This window comes from Prionailurus viverrinus, chromosome A1, assembly GCF_022837055.1.
Source record: "Prionailurus viverrinus isolate Anna chromosome A1, UM_Priviv_1.0, whole genome shotgun sequence".
Lineage (NCBI taxonomy): Eukaryota > Metazoa > Chordata > Mammalia > Carnivora > Felidae > Prionailurus > Prionailurus viverrinus.
This window is the reverse complement of record NC_062561.1, coordinates 11,397,966-11,418,249: the sequence shown is the minus strand read 5'-3', so window position 1 is coordinate 11,418,249 and position 20,284 is coordinate 11,397,966. Positions and strand designations below refer to the sequence as shown.

The window sequence follows — 20,284 nt, the reverse complement described above, 5'->3', positions numbered from 1 at the left end:
CCAGCTCATAATCATGATAATCATGATGAGGATAATAGTAATAATAAAAATAAGTACATTAGGAGCTAACACAGGGAATACCTACTTTGTACCAGGCACTTTTCTATGCGTTGTACATTATATTAATAATTAATAGCCCAGTAATGGGTACCTCTTACCCCTACTTGACAGAAGGGAAATAGAGGTTAGGTAGCTTGGCATCATATACAGTGAGCTGTACCTTCAAAACATATCCAGAATAGTTCCACTTTTCACCATCTCCATCACTGCCAGGGTAAGACACTGCGTTCTCTCACATGTTTACTGCAATGGCTTCCCTACGGTTTCCCTGCTTCTGTCCTGGCCCCGCTACAGTCTGTTTTTCCACAGAGAAGCCAGAGCAGTCATTTTAAAATAGGAGTTCATTCATGTCTTTCTCTCTGCTTACACTCTCCAGTGGCTCCCCTCTCCACTCAGAATGAAGTCCAAACTCTACACCATGGCCTTTAAGGCCTTACACGGTCTTCCTGCTGTTTCTCCCCTGGCTCATCTCCCACCACCAGCACCCTTGCCCACGCCACGCCAGTCATTTGGGCTTTCTTGCTGTTCTGTGATCACGCTCGGCACCACCCAGCTTCAGGGACTTCGCCTCTAGCTTTCCTTTTGGCCGCAGAGCTGTCCTGGAGAGCCACGTGGTTCTCTCCTCCACTTCACACAAGCCTTCGCCCAAGCGTCAATTTATTGCAGAGGATTTCCAGGAAATCCCCAATCATTTGAAGTCCCCTCCGCCTCTCACCCTGCTTTAATTTTCCTTTCTGGCACAGATCACCCATTCCCTAGCACTGACTGCCTCCTCCGACTCTCAAACAAGCTGCACGACAGCGGACACTTTCTTTTGTTCGCTGCTGTTTCCCTAGTTCCCCGAACAGTATCTGACATGTGGCAGGGAATCAACAAGTATTTTTTGAATGAATGAACTTCCTCAACAATATCTTTAAACTAAGCACAGCAACAAGCTTCAAAACAACCTACCCTCATACCTAAAGGAGCTAGAAAAAGAACGAACAAAACACAAATCCAGCAGAATGAAGGAAATAATAAAAATGAGAGCAGAAATAAATGATACAGCAACTAAAAACCAAAACAAACCAATAATAGAACATATCAACGAAACCAAGAGCCAGTTCTTCTAGGAGGTCAACAAAATTGATAAGCCTCTAGCCAGACTCATGATGGCGCTCTTTTTTTATAATGCTCTCCATAGAGGCGGGTGGCATTCAAAGACGACATTTCCTCTTGGGGTCACGTGATATGAGCCAGGTACATGGCTTCAGACAAGCTGGCTCAATCTGGAGAGTTGTGGTCTATCCAAGAAGAACGATGTATTAGATCAGCTTTAGGCAATTTCTCCCAAATAAAGTTTTTCTTGGCTGCACTCTTGAAAGGCAGTGAGAGGTCACAGATTCGAGGCTGCTGGTCCCCTGTAGAAGCCTGGGCTTACCAGTTAGCAGAGCGGATGGACAGGGTGTCTTCCTACCGTGAAGACTGAGGCTCCCCACAAGGGCAGGTGCTCGGACACAGCCCCCTTCTGGGATGGCAGGGAAGGGAGTTTCCAGGGCAAGGCCAGGATTCGCCTCAGAAAGCGACCGTTGGGTCTTACTAATGCACCAAAAATCGAGCAACTGGAACCCTATAAATTCTATGCCACGAAGCTAGGCCACAACAGTTTTAGTCCAGAAAAAAATGTAAAGCGGGTGTGACAGTTCCTCATCTCATCTCAGACATCCGGGTAAACTACCTACAGGATGTTTCACTTTCAGCAAATCAACATCTTGAATAACCATCCAGGATAAGCTGGTTGCAAAATGTACTCCTAAGTAATCAGCTACTCTATAATGAAACTTAAAAGGAGAACAAAAATGGGGAGCTTACCAAAGAATTAAGAAAAAAGAAACTTGTGATATTTCTGTTAGGAAAGGACATAATTTTCTTTGTTTCAATGATGTTCTCAGGTACACAGCCCATCAGCAAAAATGTGTTGGATTTTTGGTGGTTGGATTAGGAGTAAGTTGGCCTGAAACTGGTTTTCTACAGTCAGGTCTAAACCACTAGGACTCAGCTGCTATCCAGCCTAACTAGATGTAGCCTTATTATGGAGACACATACACTAACATATGGCCTTGGAAAATAATCCAGGTATTTTAAGTAGCTCTAAAACAGCTTACATAATATTAATAGGAAGATCTTTATAGATCTAGGTCTAAATCAGTTTTCTGGTCCATTTTACTCAAGGTACTATAGTTTGTCTGTTTTTATTTTTGTTTTTAATAGAAAATACTTTTAAGAGGCTGCACATGGTCTTTCCATCTGGGTAAACCCAGATTATGAAGCCTCAGGCCACTAGGTCTCACCTGATTTCTCCTTACCCTTCCTATCTCTACTAATCCTTCCAGGAATTCAGGGAGAAAATAATCACCCTTAACATATACCAGATGGCTGGCCATAAGGTTTTCGAATTGAGCCTACCAATCTTTGTTTTTCTTGTAGCATAGGCTATATCCCTCATTGTGTAGCTAGAACCAAAAATACATCAGGGAGAACCCAGTTACCAAAGCCCTAAGGGTATTTGTCCCCTATTAGATGTGGTGCTACCCTCCAGACAGCCAGAGTCAAGGTCTATTACTTAAACACTTCGAAAAGGACCTTAATATGTTCTGGACTTTCTGTGATAAGGGAGGATCTGTTTGAGTAACTTCATTTCATTTTCTCTTATAATGAGTAATTTAAAATATAAGCTCTCAGTTCCGTAACAACATGCCACGAATTGGAACTTCTTTGGTCAATAACCGTAATCATGTAAAGCATATTATTGACACATGACTCAAATGAATTCAAATTCTGTGCCAAAATTTTCCCATTAAAATGCTGTTTATGTAGGCAAAACAAATCTATAAAAAAACATTTCTAGGTGAAGTAGATGCCATAACGATAACATTAGACTTCTTTTTAACCCTTTACAACTATTCACAATGGTTTTGTTTTTCCCTTCACAAATACTTCATTACTTTTTCTTTTTGTCCCTAAAGCCAGTGGTCTGAGTTTATATAATGACATAATTATTATTATAATTATCCCCTGAAATTCACTATTTACATATTTTCAAAATAATTCTTTCTTTATTATAGTGATTCTATCAAATTCTATGTCCGGGAGCCAGAGCAAAGAGGCACTCTTTAAAGGAATCAACTGCCAAAGAGCAATATTCCTGACTAACCGGTTAGCAGAGTGGGTGGAGGGGGTGTCTTCCTACTCTGAAGACTGAAGCTCCCCACAAGGGCAGGTGCTTGGACACCACCCACTTCTGGGATGTCAGGGAAGGGAGTTTCTGGGGGCAAGGTCAGGATTCGCCTCAGAAAGCAACTGTTAGGTCTTACTAATGCACCAAAAATTGAGCAACATAAATCCACAGTCATGGAGTGTTATGTTTTGTTAGGCTTGGCACATTCTGAGGGAGGGGGGTCAGGATTTGACTGCTTCACCTTTTTATGATGCAATTTTTTTGTCCTCAAATTTGAAATATCGCACAGCAACCAGACTTTTCTTGTACCAACAGCTCTCCATTTCTCAACTACTACTCTTCTCCTCTGTAAAATCTAGGCCCATCTAGAACTGATGGTCGGTGCTCAGGAGATGCAAATATCCAGTGTTTGGATGGTACAGTCCCCTGATGGGGCACAGGAAAAGGTGAAAATACAAACAGCTTTATCTTACCTCAGTAAGAAGTTTTATAGGGACATAGCTGAAACTTAACCTAAGTTAGAGGATGGTAACTATATATGGATTTTAGACATCCCTTCCATTGGTATTTTCAATGCTGGAGAATTGCCTGTCTGTGCATTAAGAAGCAGAGTAAGGACAGTTGAAATATTCTGTCATTGGAATTACTTAGCTCTTACCCAGTTGGCACATTTTCCATAGAAACAAAACAAATCAAAACAACAGCTACAAAGGTCCTATGAAGTGACTTAAAAAATGAACGTAATTCATGAAATACCATCACATTTACAATTTCCACCAAAACAGACAAATAAATCCCATCAGACAGTTTACTGATTCCCTCACCATACTGAAATGTCACAGGAAGTGTTCTTTGGTTCCAGAATTTCTGTAACTTGTGACCACATGATACCCTTTACCTGCTCCGTACCCACAGAAGCTGTTCAGGGCTTAAACAAAATAAATGAATGCATTGACCTTTTTGGTTTTCCCACCTTCTCAGGGTACGAAGAAATTCCTGTGACAATTATATCTCCCAGGTTAGTAATTTTCACTTGGCTACTGAGACTATGCCATTGAGAGACTCACGGTGAAAACCGATCCTCCCCAGGGTGAGCTGACGCACAGAGCTTAAAGGTCAAATGCTCTAAGATAGGTTGAAAAATTGAGCTGCGACATTTGTTCTCAAATGGACAATTTCTTACTAGCCTTTCCCCAGATGCATCACCAAGGAAAAAACGCCAGGAATATAAAAGTACAGATTTGGGCTGTAGTTTGAGGTTTTCTGATTTTGAGTTGCCCACTGTGGAGTTTGTTTTTACTTTAAGATGCTGACTCTATGCTTACCTGCACAGTCGGATCACATGGTTACTTAATATTTATGGGTCCCTTTTTAGTCATTAGAAGAAGAATAATCAAAACCCTCATTTTCTACTCTCCAAATACCTGCATTCCATCTGAAACCCCACATCCTGCTGGTACTTACTTTTATCTTCATCATATGATCCTCCAGAGCTATTGCTGTATCTTGACTCTAGGCGGGTGTGGGCTCTGATGACGTTACTAAACCTTCAAATACAAGAACAACCATCAGAAATACTGACACGTGCGTGTATGTGCTGTTACTCGTAAACACATATTCGTAAACACATAGTGGTTGAGTTTTTGGCAGCAAGTTCCAATGACGCTTTTCCTAAAGAAATCCTGGAAAAATTGTACCCCTAACATTTTGTTTTTCTTGAGAGGGCCAGTAGTCACTCTTGCTCAGGAGCACAGGTTCAAGTCTCGCTTTCAGGCTAATATCTGAATTGAACTAGGAGATAGCATTTGGTTAGAAAGAAAATAGCAATGGCACTGAATAAATAGGAACCTCTTATTCACATGGTTGCCTGGCACATGGTAGGTGGCCAATACGTAATTGCTGATTAAGTCAATGTAGATAGAATTGGAAATATACAAAAATGGTTTCATAACAAATCTTGGGCTTCGTCAGCTTTACAGTATCCCTTAAAATGATGTGAAGGTTTTCAGGAAAAGGTCCCTGGTGAGGAAATAGGGTGGGTAGGGTTATACAACTTGTCAAGTGTCAACCACAAGAAGGCGGCAATATAAGGATGCTTCTAGTGCCATACTGTCTCTGAGCAGGAGAACAGGTGATTTTAGGACTGAGCTCTCCCTCACTAGCTCTGTGGCCTTGGCCAGGTCCCGTATCTCCTTAGGGACCCTATTTCCACACCTGCCAAAAAGGAAAAATAAATAGTTCACCCTTTATTTCACTGGAATTGTTGTGGGAATCAAAAGAAATAATGCAAGAATGTTTCCCAAGCCGTGAGACATCTAACCACCAAGGTATTAATTATTATATTTCTACCTTGAATTTCTAGAATTCCTTCTCTCTTCAGGGCACCAAAGGCTTTCAAATCAACAGCGTTTTTATTATCCAAAGGCCTCTAATGTGGGGCAAGAGTGTGGCTGAGGAGAAGTGTTGATAAAGTGTTATGTCTATATTTATTTTATATAAAATGACATAAACAGGTTTTATCTACTTAATATACATGCTGCCAAAGCAAAGAATTAAGTCCATCTAAAAATATCTGGAAAATTCAAACCACAGCAGGTGTGTTCTCCTTCATTACTGACTGGGTGTTCTGCCTTAATTGACCACAGATCAGTGTTTTATTTCCCTCTAGAACACTGGGAAATTCAGGGCTATTGCTATCCTCCAGTGTATGGAGAAAAAGGCATGCTTTAGGAAAAAGTCTCGATGTTCCGTTTAGATGCCTGCCTTGTCCCGGGTATATAACCTCAGAACGTTGCATCATTGATTTAGATTTACTGAACACAGTAATGTAACAGACAGTAATGACTCTGCTTTTATGCACTTCTTAAATGTATGCAGCAGATTTCTGACAGTCATCTTTCCCCCAGTAACTCTGTATTTCAAACATTATTGTCATAGCTATTGGGCTATTGCTTTGTGAATCCGTAAAACAGAACATCTAGGACATCTGCTCAGTCTGTCTACATCAGACCGAACTTACGAGATGAGTAAAGTGACAAGCCTATTACCTTCTGAAGGTGTTCTTTAATCACATTTGTGCTGATAAATGCAACATTAAAAATGGTGTATGCAGAGTCCAGATCTAATTCCACGTCTGGATATTTCCACGGACAGAGAGCTCAAGAACTATATATGGTATATGTTGGTTTTATAATCATGCTCTGGAGGGACCGGGCAGGAAGAATTATAGAATGGATGACAATCCTTCTCTTTCCCTTTGAGATACATCTAAAGGAGAGTTGGGCAGATGTTTTGAAGCTGAGGTGAACAAGAGCAGCAAGCCCCTTCCAGACTGTTCTTACTCTGGAGGAGACCAAAACCATAGTGCAGCAAAGCGTTAGCTTGACAAGAAAAAAAATAAATAAATAAATGAATAAAAAATAAAAAAATAAAAAGAGTAAAAACTGGCTCCTAAGTGTAAAATCTGTTATTTTCCTTTGCTTTCCTGGCTTAAAGAAAATAATTTTGGGTCCTGGCTTTAGAGGAATTTGAAGGATTAAGTAGACCAAATGGCCCTTTAATATCAAAGGTACATGTCTAAGAAATATATCATGAATATAGCTCCGATAAGAGAAAAACTAAAAGGACAAAATATTTTTCTAAATTTTATTCTGCTGACTTAGCTCAAATTAATACTTAGGTAATTTTTGGTAGATTATTAATCTCTATCCCTGTATCAACACAGATCACCAGAAATTTATGCATTTTGAAATTTATTGCTTTGGTTCTCTTTGAAAAACCCTTTCATGGAACTACAATTTTTTATTTATTTTTATTAAAAAAATTTTTTTTAACGTTTATTTATTTTTGAGACAGAGAGAGACAGAGCATGAACGGGGGAGGAACAGAGAGAGAGGGAGACACAGAATCGGAAGCAGGCTCCAGGCTCTGGGCCATCAGCCCAGAGCCCGACGCGGGGCTCGAACTCACGGACCGCGAGATCGTGACCTGAGCTGAGGTCGGACGCTTAACCGACTGAGCCACCCAGGGGCCCCTACAATTTTTTTTTTTTAAAGCACATTTAAAGAAAAAATTTTTTTTTGTTTAAAGCACATTAAAAAAAATTTTTTTTGTTTATTTATTTTTGAGAGACAGAGATAGAGCACGAGCAGAGGAGGGGCAGAGAAAGAGAGAGACACAGAATCTGATGCAGGTTCCAGGTTCTGAGCTGTCAGCACAGAGCCTGACGTGGGCCTGGAACTCACGGACTGCGAGATCATGACCTGAGCCGAAGTCGGCCGCTTAACTGACTGAGCCACCCAGGCGCCCCTCATGGAAGTACAAATTAAAAAAATAAGCTTTTATTAAGGGTTGATGCATTGAAAACACTTATGGAGTTTGGTTCTGCGTATTTGACAAACTGCTATGAACAGCAATTTTAATAAAAATATATTTTCACTTTGTTGTTTGATTAAAAAAAACACCTACATGATAAAATTCTCCTTTGAATTTAGGGTAGTTTCTGTTAGTAGCTTCCAATGAATCATTTTTGCTTATTTTTACACACTGCAAGTTATAAAATTCACCGTACTTTTCTTTTTTACTTTGGCTATTGAAGAACTCAAGGTTAGGTTAGTATTAGCTTTTAGTATTTGTCCTTCATGAGGACTTTTGACACAACTATCTTACTCTCTTCTTAGCTTGGCTCTTATTCTATTGCCCTTGCGTTAACGGTACCATAACCTATCTGAACTTTTTGTTAGTACAATAATAGTATTAAGTATTTCTGAAAGACATCAAAGGACCACTAATCTACCTGTAAAAAACATGGCGTCAGGCCTGTTTCTGTGCAGAACTCCGTGGGGCCCCCTGGATCCCAACAATGTATTTTGGTGACTAGGACCCCCAGGGGTTGGGTAACACAGCACCTTGGTCAGTATTTCTGAGCAATTATGTCTATAGACTCTTTGTCTACAAGGACTGTAAAGAAAAGGGTAAGTAATTGTCTTCTGTAATGGGGTTAGGAAGAGGGAGGCAGAAAGAGGGGCTAAATGGAGTTTGGACAGCGTATCTTTGGGGCTGTGAGATTTCTCCAGTTTTCATTCACATACCGACTAAACATTGAAAAATGCCCACTATGTGCAACACAGTAGTCTAATCAATGAGGATAGCAATGTGTATAAGAGATATATGGTCTCTGTTTTCCAAGAATTAAAATCGAGTGGTTGAGACAAGCATGTGTACAAGTACCTATAAATCAGCATGACAGGGTCGGCAAGGAAGGAAAGGTAATAAGTAGACGAGAGAAGAGAAATGAGACATTTTAGGCTGAGGGCACAGTCTATTTTCATGGAAAAGAGAGAATGCATTAGAGAAATAGTGCAGGTGGAGTATTATATGATCAATGGAATGATCTTTGGGAGAAAATATTCATATATGTATGATCACATATATATGAGTATATATAAAATGATCAATAAATCTATGCATGAATAGATACAGCATTAGGAAAAAAGTAGATATATATGAATACGTATACAAAGTGTGGGTACCTAACTACATCAGGCTTTCTAACGGCCAACAGAGATACAGTGTGGGAGGAGTAAAGCAAGAGCTAAAGAGAAAGCTTCTATTAGAGGTGTTGCCTGGTCTCAATATTACAGAGATGACTAGCTTAGTTTCAAGGGCCACCACTAAAAACTTGGGCAGGACACTCAGGAATCCAAAGGGGCTTCTGTAGTTAGATGTTGATAGACACGCATCACCTTTCCACCCTAAATAAACTTAAGACGGAAAGTTCAGTCTAGATGATAAATGATAAAGAATGTTACACTCCAACTAGAAAGTAGAAATCTCTTTAGAGAGATAATGTGATTATTTACCATGAGGAAGTTTTCCAAAGAAGGTACTAACAAATATAGATTAAAAACGTGTTAATTAATAATCTCGTATTGTCACTGATGTATGGAGTATGAAAACCTTTACTTACTTCTGAGAAAGAAAGAAAGAAAGAAAGAAAGAAAGAAAGAAAGAAAGACTTATATTAGAGATCTGTAAAGGATGAGGTCTATGATCATGAGCCCCTGGGGGTTTGGGCGTTTAGCCTGAAGGAAAGCTCATATGGATAAGCATCTGCCTGAAGGCAGTGCAACAACCCAGCCATGAACATACTGAGGAATCTGAGGAGGCCTGAAATGGAAATGAGCCTTCAGAACTCCAGACGCAGTCAGTCTTAGGTCATCGTCTTCCACCTGCAGCCCCTGCTGTATTCTTTTTTTAAAATTGTTTTTTAACGTTTATTTATTTTTTGAGAAACAGAGACAGGGTGCGAGCGGGGTGGGGGGTGGGGTGAGGGGGCAGAGGGAGAGGGAGACACAAATCTGAAGCAGGCTCCAGGCTCCTAGCTGTCAGCACAGAGCCCAACCCGGAGCTCGAACTCACAGACCGTGAGATCATGACCTGAGAGGAAGCCAGTTGCTCAACTGACTGAACCACCCAGGCGCCCACCCCCGCTGTATTCTTGTGCACAGGATGAAATCCTGAGGACCATCATGAAGCATCTGAAAGCATTATGGGCTAAGTGGATTATTTTCATTATCTGATCTATTAAATTATCTCCAACCTGAATTTGTGAGCGTCTCTTCCTTGTTACTAATTTCTTAAGTGAAAGGGCTCCCTGGTAGTTTTCACTAGAAAATGCCCAGGCTGAGGAGTTTTCAACACCATGAGAATCATCCTAATTTTTATTTTTTAATTTGAGTCCTTTTTATTTCTTTTTGTTTCTCTGCTCCTCACAATTAACCACAGGAAATAGTGATGCAGATTTTATGAATTTATGAGTAGCTTCTAGGCACGGTAAAGGGGCAAGAGAGATACCATTAAAGAGTTAATGTAAAGGGAATAGAGGCTTCTTCTAGCAGGAAAAGGCGCTGTTGTTGGCTAGCCAAATGTGACAATGTAAAGGTGAAATAAAAATGATGATGCTTTATAAGACTCGCCTCAAGACAACTGCTCAATCTCTAAGCAATCATTCCCCAATCAGATTTGAAAATTTCACGTGGAAATTCCCTCTAATTCCAGATGGTCTGTGCCCACTAGCAGAACAACCAGTGGTTTGCAGTAAACCCTGCGGTAAGTGGGATTCAGCCAGCAGAATGACATCCCTCTTAATCTTTCTCTTCTCTGGCTTTTCTCAGGGAGAAATCATTATCTTTAGAGATATCAGAGCAGAATTGGAGTCAGTTTGTGTTTCTAAAGGCAAAGAAGAATTTGTGTGTGTGTGTGTGTGTGTGTGTGTGTGTGTGTGTGTGAGATTTATGCAACACAACAAACTCTTACAGGTGCTTTTGTATAGACTGTTGCTGAAAGTTATACTACCTTAAGCCAAATTTGTGCACCAACCTCTCATCTGATTCTTTCAATATCTTGCTCTCCTCGGCATCTGGGAAACTGTCCTGGCCGGCCACCACTGTGTTGCTGCTGGAGGTGGTTCCTGCAGGTAGGATTAGAAGAAAGACACTTAGGGGAAAAGAAATGTAGGGGGGGAGGGTTGAGCCCAGGTCTCAAGTAATTACAGTGCAGGATTTCCTATAAAATCTCATGTTTGAAAGATTCCTTACATCTTCTGTACAATCTCAGACATTCTAAACAACCTTCCAAGCCCACACCACTGAAATGGGAGAATCCTGGACATCTGTTACGGTCAAACCAAATTCCTTAGCTCTCTGATAAAGTGAGGCTACGACATTCTTGAAACCCTTTCTTCCTGACCACTTAGGTAATGAGCTTATTTATAGCGGCTGGCCCTGCTGCTGGCTGCTTTCACATTTCTGGGGCCGGGAGTTATTAAACTAACATTAGTGAAGCAAGTCCAACTACCTAGAGTTTCTGATCCCTGGGCTACTGCTTCTCGGTGAGAACACATTCTGGCAGCAGGTGCAGGGCAAACAGAGGGCATAAGAGACCAAGGGACAAGAGAAATTTGAAGGCAGTTATGATATTAGGAAAATCAAAGGGAAGCCGGCTTCAAGGAACTTGAGGAGGGTGTTATCTGTTTCATAAAATGAGGCTGAGAAGCCAATTTATTAGAAGTGATAATACTGCTGAGGGAGCACTTTAGCTAATCCTGGGAGGTTATTGGCCAAGAAAATTCCACGGACATAAGAAGGAAGGTCCAGAAATGAGATTCCCAAGGGACTGCTGTGCCCTGCCTGGAACCAGTCTGAAGTGCAAAGCTCTGTGGCTTACCAAGTCCCTGACTGATGGTCATCCTTACAAATGGATTTCATTAAACTCACGATGCTCTTAGGAGTCTCAGCTATTCTTTAAAAAAAAAAAAAAAACCTTTTTTTTTTAACATTTATTTATTTTTGAGAGACAGAGGGAGACAGAGCATGAGAGGACAGAGAGAGAGGGAGACCCAGAATCTGAAGCAGGCTCCAGGCTCTGAGCTGTCAGCACAGAGCCCGACGTGGGGTTTGAACTCATGAACCACGAGATCATGATCTGAGCTGAAGTCAGATGCTTAACCGACTGAGCCACCCAGGCACCCCAGGAGTCTCAGCTATTCTTAAGCCATCTCTTAAATGAAAGTTTAAACAGGAATAAGAAAAAGCAATACACACACACACACACACACACACACACTCTCTCTCTCTCTCCCTCCTTTCCATTCAGTGTTCCGGGTAAAGGAAAATCCAGGGATCCAAGACAAGATGTCCACCCAGCTGCCCTTCCCCTACCAGAGGCTGCCGCAGAGGCCTTGCTGCTGGCCGCAAAGCGGTAGAACGGCGGGTTGTCACAGTGCTGGACGATGGGATTCACGGGCTCCGTCTGTTGCAGCTCAAAGAGAAGCTCTTCCATGGTTTGAATGGTGTTGTTACGGCACAAGTATATTGCCACCTTTTTGATCTGAGAAGAAACATGGGACACAGGATGTTTTCCAGGGCCTCGCCCGCAAGAATGCTAGACTGTAAGCTGTTCCCTTCCATGAATGCATCATCCCCAGAGCTACCATGCTGAGAGCTCAACTTCATGGTCTCCCAGCATGAATCGGAGTGTCTGCATTAAAATTCGCCTCCCGGGGCGCCTGGGTGGCGCAGTCGGTTAAGCGTCCGACTTCAGCCAGGTCACGATCTCGCGGTCCGTGAGTTCGAGCCCCGCGCCAGGCTCTGGGCTGATGGCTCAGAGCCTGGAGCCTGTTTCCGATTCTGTGTCTCCCTCTCTCTCTGCCCCTCCCCCGTTCATGCTCTGTCTCTCTCTGTCCCAAAAATAAAATAAACGTTGAAAAAAAATTTTTTTAAGAAAAAAAAATAAAAAAAATAAACAAAACATTAAAAAAATTTAAATAAAATGCTGTTCTTTTATTGACCGTATCATCTTCAAATACAAACACTAAATATTACATATCTCCAGAAGATTTCTCTCTGCCTATTTCTCTCCTCCCACCTACATTTGAAGAGAAACACCTGGAAACTCAAGATGTAAGAGCATCAAGATGTACACACAAAACATCTTTATGAGTAATAACATGATGCTTTACTGAGTTTCTCGTATGTGGTGGGTCTAATTTTTATAGAAGGTAGCTTTTAGTAACTGTTAGGAAAATATCCACCGCTTAATTCATACATTTCTGTGTCCAAAGGCTTAGAAAGAAGATGACAGAGGGGTCACTGAGACACTGACTGTCGCCTGCTTCTCAGGGGACAGAAGGAAACTTTTATGTAATACCTAGATGAGCTCCTAGGAGATTAGCATGACTGACAGAAGTTGACCTTCCCATTTTACTCGGTGCAAAGAGCACAGTCCCACTGGCAGTTGCAAATACAATGGTCAGGAGCAATGACTCCAAGGGTCAGGGACACTTACGTAGGGCAAGAGAAGTGTGTCACTGCTCACGCCACACAGGCTGATCAGGAACTGCAGGGTGATCCTCAGGTTGTTGGTCCATTTCTCGTTGTTGGCTAAAGCATTCCAAGCATTTTCCATTTCTGGTCCAGGAACTTCGTCTCCATACTAGAACAAACAAGATAAAAACCGGCCCAGGAGACGTGGGGGAAAAAAAATGTCAGGAGGCAGAATGTTTGAGGAAAAGTTGTTGTAAGGGTCATGGCCATCTCGAAATCCTAAGGAGGGGGAGACATGGCCGCTCCTCAGCAAGATGCCATTTTCCAGCCATTTATAATGCACATACTTGTTCTCATGATTTCTAGTATGTTAGCATTACCATTTGTATTTATATTATTACTTTTAAAAATTGTGGGAAAATGCACATAACGTACATTTTTAAGCATACAGTCCGGTGACACGAAGCACCTTCACCCCCGTCCATGCCCTATTTGTGTGACTTTTCACAATAAGTGCCACTTGCCCCGAGTTGGGAGCACAGGGCTTGATTAACCCGCGGGTTTTCCTGGATGACAGAGCCGTGTTACTGAGGCCCGTTTCCTCTGAGTTTACCTTGGCCGTCATGTACATGAGGTTATTCAGGACCAGTGACGTAGCTTCCGGGGAGCCCCAGCCACTCCCTCTCAGCCCGTGTGAAGTGGGCACTTCTCCTTCCCGGTCCTTGACGTCATCGTCTGGGCTGCTGGGGCTTGATCCCGGGAGGAGGAGCCTGCTGTCCACCAGCTCGATGTTGTGCAGCCAGGGCAGCAGGTAGGTGAGCATGATCTGACGCCCGTTTGGGTGTGTCGTGGGAAATCGCTGGCTTACCTCTGGAGAGAGTGGCAGTGACCAAAGGCCACATGTTATCTCATCAAAATAAATATAGATCTTAACACCAACCGACAGATCGGACGGTGGCTTCAGTTTACAAAGCATTTTCACGTATACAGCAGCTCCTCCAGGCCGCAAGATCTTACAACTGAGGCTCGCCCTCAAGCCTCTCGCCCCTGGTGCTCTGCGGAGGCTCGTGGGAGCGCACAGGGGGGAAAGCCTGGGCTTGGTCAAAGCGGACTGGGGTGGAAGGCCTCATGACTTCACACCCGCTGCTACGGACGACGTGTATCAGAGCGCACAAAACAAGGGGCTCGGAATCAGAAGGACACGTGATGAGGTCCCAGCGGCTCCACATTACCAGCTGCATGAAATTCTGTGTTAGTTATTTAACCTCTCTGTTCCTCAGCTTCCTCATCTATTCAATGGGACCACATAGGTGGTTTGGATCCAATCCAATGGTCTTTTATATATTAAAAGATATAAGGTATAGTATATGCTCAACACAGTGCTGGTCATCTAGGAGGCTCTTAATAAACTGTGGCTAGGATTCTTATAACAATTATTGTCTTTCCACTCTACCAATATTTTACCAGGTGTCTTCTATGAACTCTCAGCTGTAAAAGTGAGAACGAAGCCAGTGCGTGGACTCATGTTTGTGGCATCTACTTGAAAACTGCCAACTGTGTGGAAGCTGTGTGCTCAGTGTCGCACTTCATTTTATGAAATAAATGATTCAAAATGGTAAAATGGTGCATCCAGTCCAGTGATTTCAGCACTATTTTCTCTGAGAGCATTTTGCACTGTTTCACTGCCAGTAGCATTTAATTTTACGACCTGAATAAGCTTTCTCCGGAAATAAAAGCACAGCATTACCTATCTGCTGCAAGCTGCTTGCCATCTTTTATTTCTAACATCTAGAGAAGAAACGGTTTGATCCTAAGGGAAATTCGCGAGCATGGTCTGATGCACTTGTTATTATCCAGCGTGGCACGTAATCTCATTTGGAGAGTTTTTGGCTGCTAAACAATAGAACAACACAGATGCCAGGAATTAAACCAAGATAATCCACTGGATCCCTGAGACGGTAGCTTTAATTGATTTGGCCCTTTTTCCAAAAATTGTAATTTTTCTGTTGTGAACACTACGAATATATTTAATGCTGTGCCGCAATAATCAGGGTGAACAGTTATGTTTTACATTGCTTAAAATTTCAAAATTTACTTAATTTCGAAACTTTACGGATGTGACAACTGATATCATGAACTTGTCTGACACATAGTCAGATCCTTAGAAAACTGGAACATTTATCTATTCAACATACTGGGCCTTTTCTAGGTCAAGCCACTGTGCTAGGCACTACGGAGTCAGCAAGGATTCAAGATTCAGTTCCTGTCCCTGAAGAGGAGGCTCTGAGACAGGTGGCTCTGGAGCAAGGTAGAAAGTGACAAATGACACAGAAAGGAACAAACAAGAGTGCTATAGGGGTTCAGCGGAGAAAAAGGACTTCTGGCTACAAAGATTCACTTGTATGGCAAAAAAACTACAGGTAAGACCTTGGATTGCGAGTAACTGGCTCTGTGAGTGTTCTGCAAGACAAGCAAACATTTCTAATAAATTTTAACTCAATAAATGAGCGGCGTCTTGCAATATGAGTCGTACATGGTGCCGAATGGCACATGATCACAACTGAGCCAATGGTTCTCCTAATTCGTTTTGATATACAAGTGCTTTGGATTATAAGCATGTTTCTGGAATGATTTATGCCCGCAAACCAAGGTTTTATTGTATTTTAACTTGACTAGAAAGGACTGAGACTTTGGAGAGGAATAAATCCTTCCAGTGGGAGGGACAACTGCCATTAAGAATACTTGTCGTCTTTTAACAGTGGTAAAGAAACCTATTGTCTTTTTTGTAGCCATGATTAGCTTCTAACATCACATAATTTGCTTATTTATGATGTTTATTGCATCTTGTCTCTCAGACATAAGGTCAGATGGGGGTGTGGTGGGGGGAAGTCTGTCTAAAGTATCCCACACACCTAGATCAGGGCCAGGATTGTAGAGATCTTTCTAAAGGGAAAAGAGGATGAAAAAATGCCACAGACATGGAAACAACTTCCATTCACCCCTCCAGAAACAAACTTAAAAAATGTGAGAGGATGTTAGCGGGCTGCTACGTACATTTTCCGGCTTCTTTGGGAGGGCCCTGAGCAACTTGCCTGGCTACTTACAAGGAATTAACTCATCTGAAATTACAGGCAATAAAAATCTCACCACAGGGTTTTCAGCAGTAAAAACAGTAAAAGTGAGAGCTAGAAATCTCTGTAACCTCCTTATTTTTCCACGTTATAAAAAAAAAAAAGCTATTCCTCATAAATCAAAATAGCCGAAAGGTTAATTCTTGAAAAGTTAGATTGAACCTGCTTGCAACTCATTGTACGAGCTTCTTTTGTTCTTAAACTTGCAGTACTTTTACTTCCTCTCCCCTGATTTGTCCACCCTGGTACCAGCTTCTTCCTCTCAGCCAATAAAGCTCCAGTCCTGCTCCCCCTCAGGCTCTGCATCTGCTCCGTCCTCTCGTTCCTTCCTTCTTTCCCAGCCAAGCCACTGAGACCTGGCTTCTGCTGCTACTTCTCCATGGAAACGATTGACAGTTACCAATAATTGTGAATCGTGAACCGTGAAGTCCAGAGGGTAATGTTTAGATCTTACCTCCTGGGAGCTCCAGTCAAGGCTGTGGACTGCTCACCTCTGAAATCCGTTCTTCTCTAGGTTTCCATGAAGTTCACTTTCTAGGTGTTCTCCTTTCTCTCTGAATGGGCCCCTATCCCCGTCTGTTCCCTCACTCTTTCTGGGCCCAGACCTTAGAAGCTGGGTGTCTGGGTGCGTTCTTCCCCTCTGTGCTCTCTCCACTCATGGTCACATCTGCTCTCTTGGGTCTACCCCTTCTATTCCTCAATGAGTCACTAGCAGCGGCCCTCCCTTCACACCAGTCTGTCTCTACACAGGAATGTCTGACAGACACCTACACTCAACATCCCTGGCTGAGCTCGTGATCTCTGCCTTGCCTTACCTCTCCTTTTCCGTGGATTGGCTCTCAAGGTAGGGTCCTCACCCCCTACCTCCCAGATACCATCCCAGGGATTGCCCTCTGTCTACCCTGCCTGGTAGCTCTTGACTCGGGGCTCCCCTTTCCACTCTCACTGGACTTAGTTCAGGCCTCCGTAATTTCCTGTGTGGACCACTGCCATTTTTCCTCAGCTGATCTTCTTTCTTTAGACTGGATGTTCTTTTATCCACTCTCCACACTGAAGCTGGTCTTTCTAAAATGCATTCTGATCTTGTCCTCCTCCCTTCTTGTTTTAAGCTGATCAGCGGCTTCCAGAACCCCAGCAGCTTGCTTGGATGCCCTTCCTATTCCCAGGGCTCTGAGGGTTTCAAGGAACACCTAGAAATAAGTGGCCTACAAACTCCTTAGGGTGTAATACAAAGCCTTCCAAGATTTGACTTCTACCTCTCTGTCTGTCCATGACCATCTATAACTTCCCCTGTCCTTGCCTGTTATGTTAGCCAAACCGACCAACATATAATTTCTCAAATACAGCATGTTATTTTAAACCTCTAGGTCAATGCATGTGCTATTTTCTCAGTCTGTAATACCCATCTACTTGCCAACTGTAATGTCAACTACTTGTTTGCTTTGCAAATTTCTACTCCTCTTTCCAACTGCAGCTGAGACACCAACTTCTCTGGGAAGCCTTGCCTGATACTCCTGGTCCAATAATCGATTATCCCCTTATCTTCCATCTCATACACAGAATGTGCTTTTTTTTTAAATTGCGCTTGCTGCCCTGTATCCCACTAACCATATGATTACACATCTTTCTTTATTATTAGAGTATGACCCATTGATGGAAGAGAGACTCTTCTATTTACATCTGTGTTCCTATGACCCAAACACAGTGTCTGGCATATAGCTAGCACTCGAATCTTGGTTGACATGAATAAAATTAAATTTTAGTTTTCCAAGAGGAGAACTAGTTCATCAAGAAGGGTTTTCTGGAGTCCCTCCAGTGTTGCAGGCACGAGGCAAGGATGTGACTAACTCTGCTGCAGATGGATGGAGAGGTTCTCACGGTAGAAGCAGATTTTCGATTAGGTCTTAAGGAAGACTGGAGTTAGGGAGAGGGAGAGAAGGGCCATTTCCAGCAAAGGGAACAGCATGCACAAAATCAAGGATTTACAAAATGGCCTGCGATGTAAAAGATCAAGTGAAATGGAAGCAGAAGGTTCCTGGATGAAAAGGTGGAAAGCAAGGAAGTTTGGAAGAGGAGTTTTTTGTTTTTTTTTAATAAGTGGAGGCATTCCTGTTATTTAACGTCTCTAAGCCTCAGCATCTCGTCCGTAAAATAAGAAGGATGATTATGGTGGTAGGGGTGGTGGTGGTAATTCCACACCAGGACGAAGCTAATTGCTTGGCTTTTATCAGCTTATTTTAATCGTTGCACCCTCTCAGGTAGTTATTACTGCAGATAAGGAAACAGAATTTAGAGGTTCTGTGACTTGCCCAAGGTCAAACAACCAGTGAATGGCAGCATCAGGGATGAACCCCGGCTGTCAAGCCCAGAGCCCCTTTCTAACCGGTACTCGTGGGGTTGTAGAAATCAAATGATAAAGGAAGTGTACATAAAGAGCTTAGTATAGAGCATGCCATATATTAACAACCCAACAGATGGAAGCTGTTATCATCAGCAGCTATTTTTAGGGCAGCTAGGGAGAGACGTTTGAGTGGAGGAATGCTAAGCATATTTGATTTTATGTAGCAGGTGGATTGCACTGTTGAGGACCTCATGCAGGGGATGCTGGGACAGGAATGGAAGATTATGGCCTTGCCCTTCCCTTTCTGCCATCTTAGAGCCCACTGGGAACAGGCCTCCTAAAATAACAAAAGTGTCTGGAAGGCGGTGGCCCAAGGCCATCCTTTCTGGTAATACTAGGGGTTGCTGGAACCAGAGGAAACACACAACTCTTCTTAAATTTAAGGTGTTTATGCTTGAGTTGTAACTGAATTCTATCTAGGCAAGAGATACTCGTATGCATACAAAGCAAGGAACAACACAGCGACTCCTAGTGGCAAACTGAACAAGCCCAGGATAATCTGGGGAAAGGTAACTCTTGCTCATGGAAAGAGCAGCATGGTTCGTGCCAAATTCCGAAGCAGCCTTCCTGCTAAGACCACTGGACACAGAATCCATGTGATGCTGTTCCCCTCAAGGATTTAAACTTATTGAAAAGTAAGTGAGCAAAAGCGTAGGTTTGTTCTCTTGTATAAAAAATAAAATAAAGGGAAGATTACTTTGTGCAGAAATGATCACACAGGTCATTGCATGGTACCTGAGAAGAGTGGGAGGGTGAGCTCGGGGTACATCCTGGCCAGTTCACATGACAAGAGGGCTAGTGACACACTGTAGAGGGGTGGCAATGGGCCGTGCGTTCCATAGAGAATACTTCCGGGTCTCTGTTCAGCAACTTTCTTTGAGTATACAAAGAGCTTTGCTTCAAGGATCTACAAAGAGGTAGGAAAGTAAGACACGGTATGAAAAAACATTGGCTGGCTGTCTCAGGAGTATTTATATTTAATCAAGTTTCATAGTAACAAAACAAATGAATGCATGTTTTAATATAGTATTAAAGGTAAAGCATCAGTTAGTTCCTGTGTTCACAGAAGATTGTATAATTGTTTTCTACTTTTCATATCCGCCAGTGATATACAGGAATAAGCAGCAATCCAGTTATCAACTACCCTTTCTATTTTTTTGTGCTCAAGGATGGAAGTTTGTACGTAAGTAGGTGATACGTGCCTGCATGAGCTGCATGGAGATTTCATAAATCTCTCTGTTGGTGTCAGAGGCCTTGAATAGAACAAGGTTTAACAATGTCACTATGTCGAAGGGATAGTTCCTAAAACAAAAACCAAAAACCAATCAGCATAGTTTACATGACAGGCTGGTTAACAATCATGATAACATTGATTCATGTTAACAATCATGATAACATTGATTCATGATAACATAATCATGATTCTAGGTGACAACTGACCTCAGTCACACTTACTAATGACACTTTCATGCCCATCTGGGCATTTCCTCTGCCCCTCATTCTTTTGCTGTTTATTAGAAAAAGGGAAATAGCTCTATTTTTGTTTAAAATTCAATATTGTTGCACCCAGATAAATGAACACACAAAAATCTATCTCACGTAAATAGATTTTAATGATAACCAAATAAGAATGGAAAGAACAGATGATATC

General features: G+C 42.2%; 1 protein-coding gene across 5 annotated transcripts in view; it reads right to left on the bottom strand.

Moving 5' to 3' along the window:
• The window catches only part of FRY (FRY microtubule binding protein), a 349,471-nt gene that overhangs the window by 70,431 nt on the left and 258,756 nt on the right, over nt 1-20,284 (bottom strand). For all 5 annotated transcript variants that reach the window (XM_047852065.1, XM_047852039.1, XM_047852049.1 and 2 more), the window contains 7 exons: nt 19,836-19,935; nt 19,369-19,540; nt 13,715-13,971; nt 13,124-13,270; nt 11,998-12,166; nt 10,658-10,748; nt 4,742-4,824 (listed from right to left, as the gene is read on the bottom strand). In XM_047852065.1, the coding sequence (XP_047708021.1) occupies nt 4,742-4,824; nt 10,658-10,748; nt 11,998-12,166; nt 13,124-13,270; nt 13,715-13,971; nt 19,369-19,540; nt 19,836-19,935 (1,019 nt within the window). The remainder of the gene's footprint in view (nt 1-4,741; nt 4,825-10,657; nt 10,749-11,997; nt 12,167-13,123; nt 13,271-13,714; nt 13,972-19,368; nt 19,541-19,835; nt 19,936-20,284) is intronic.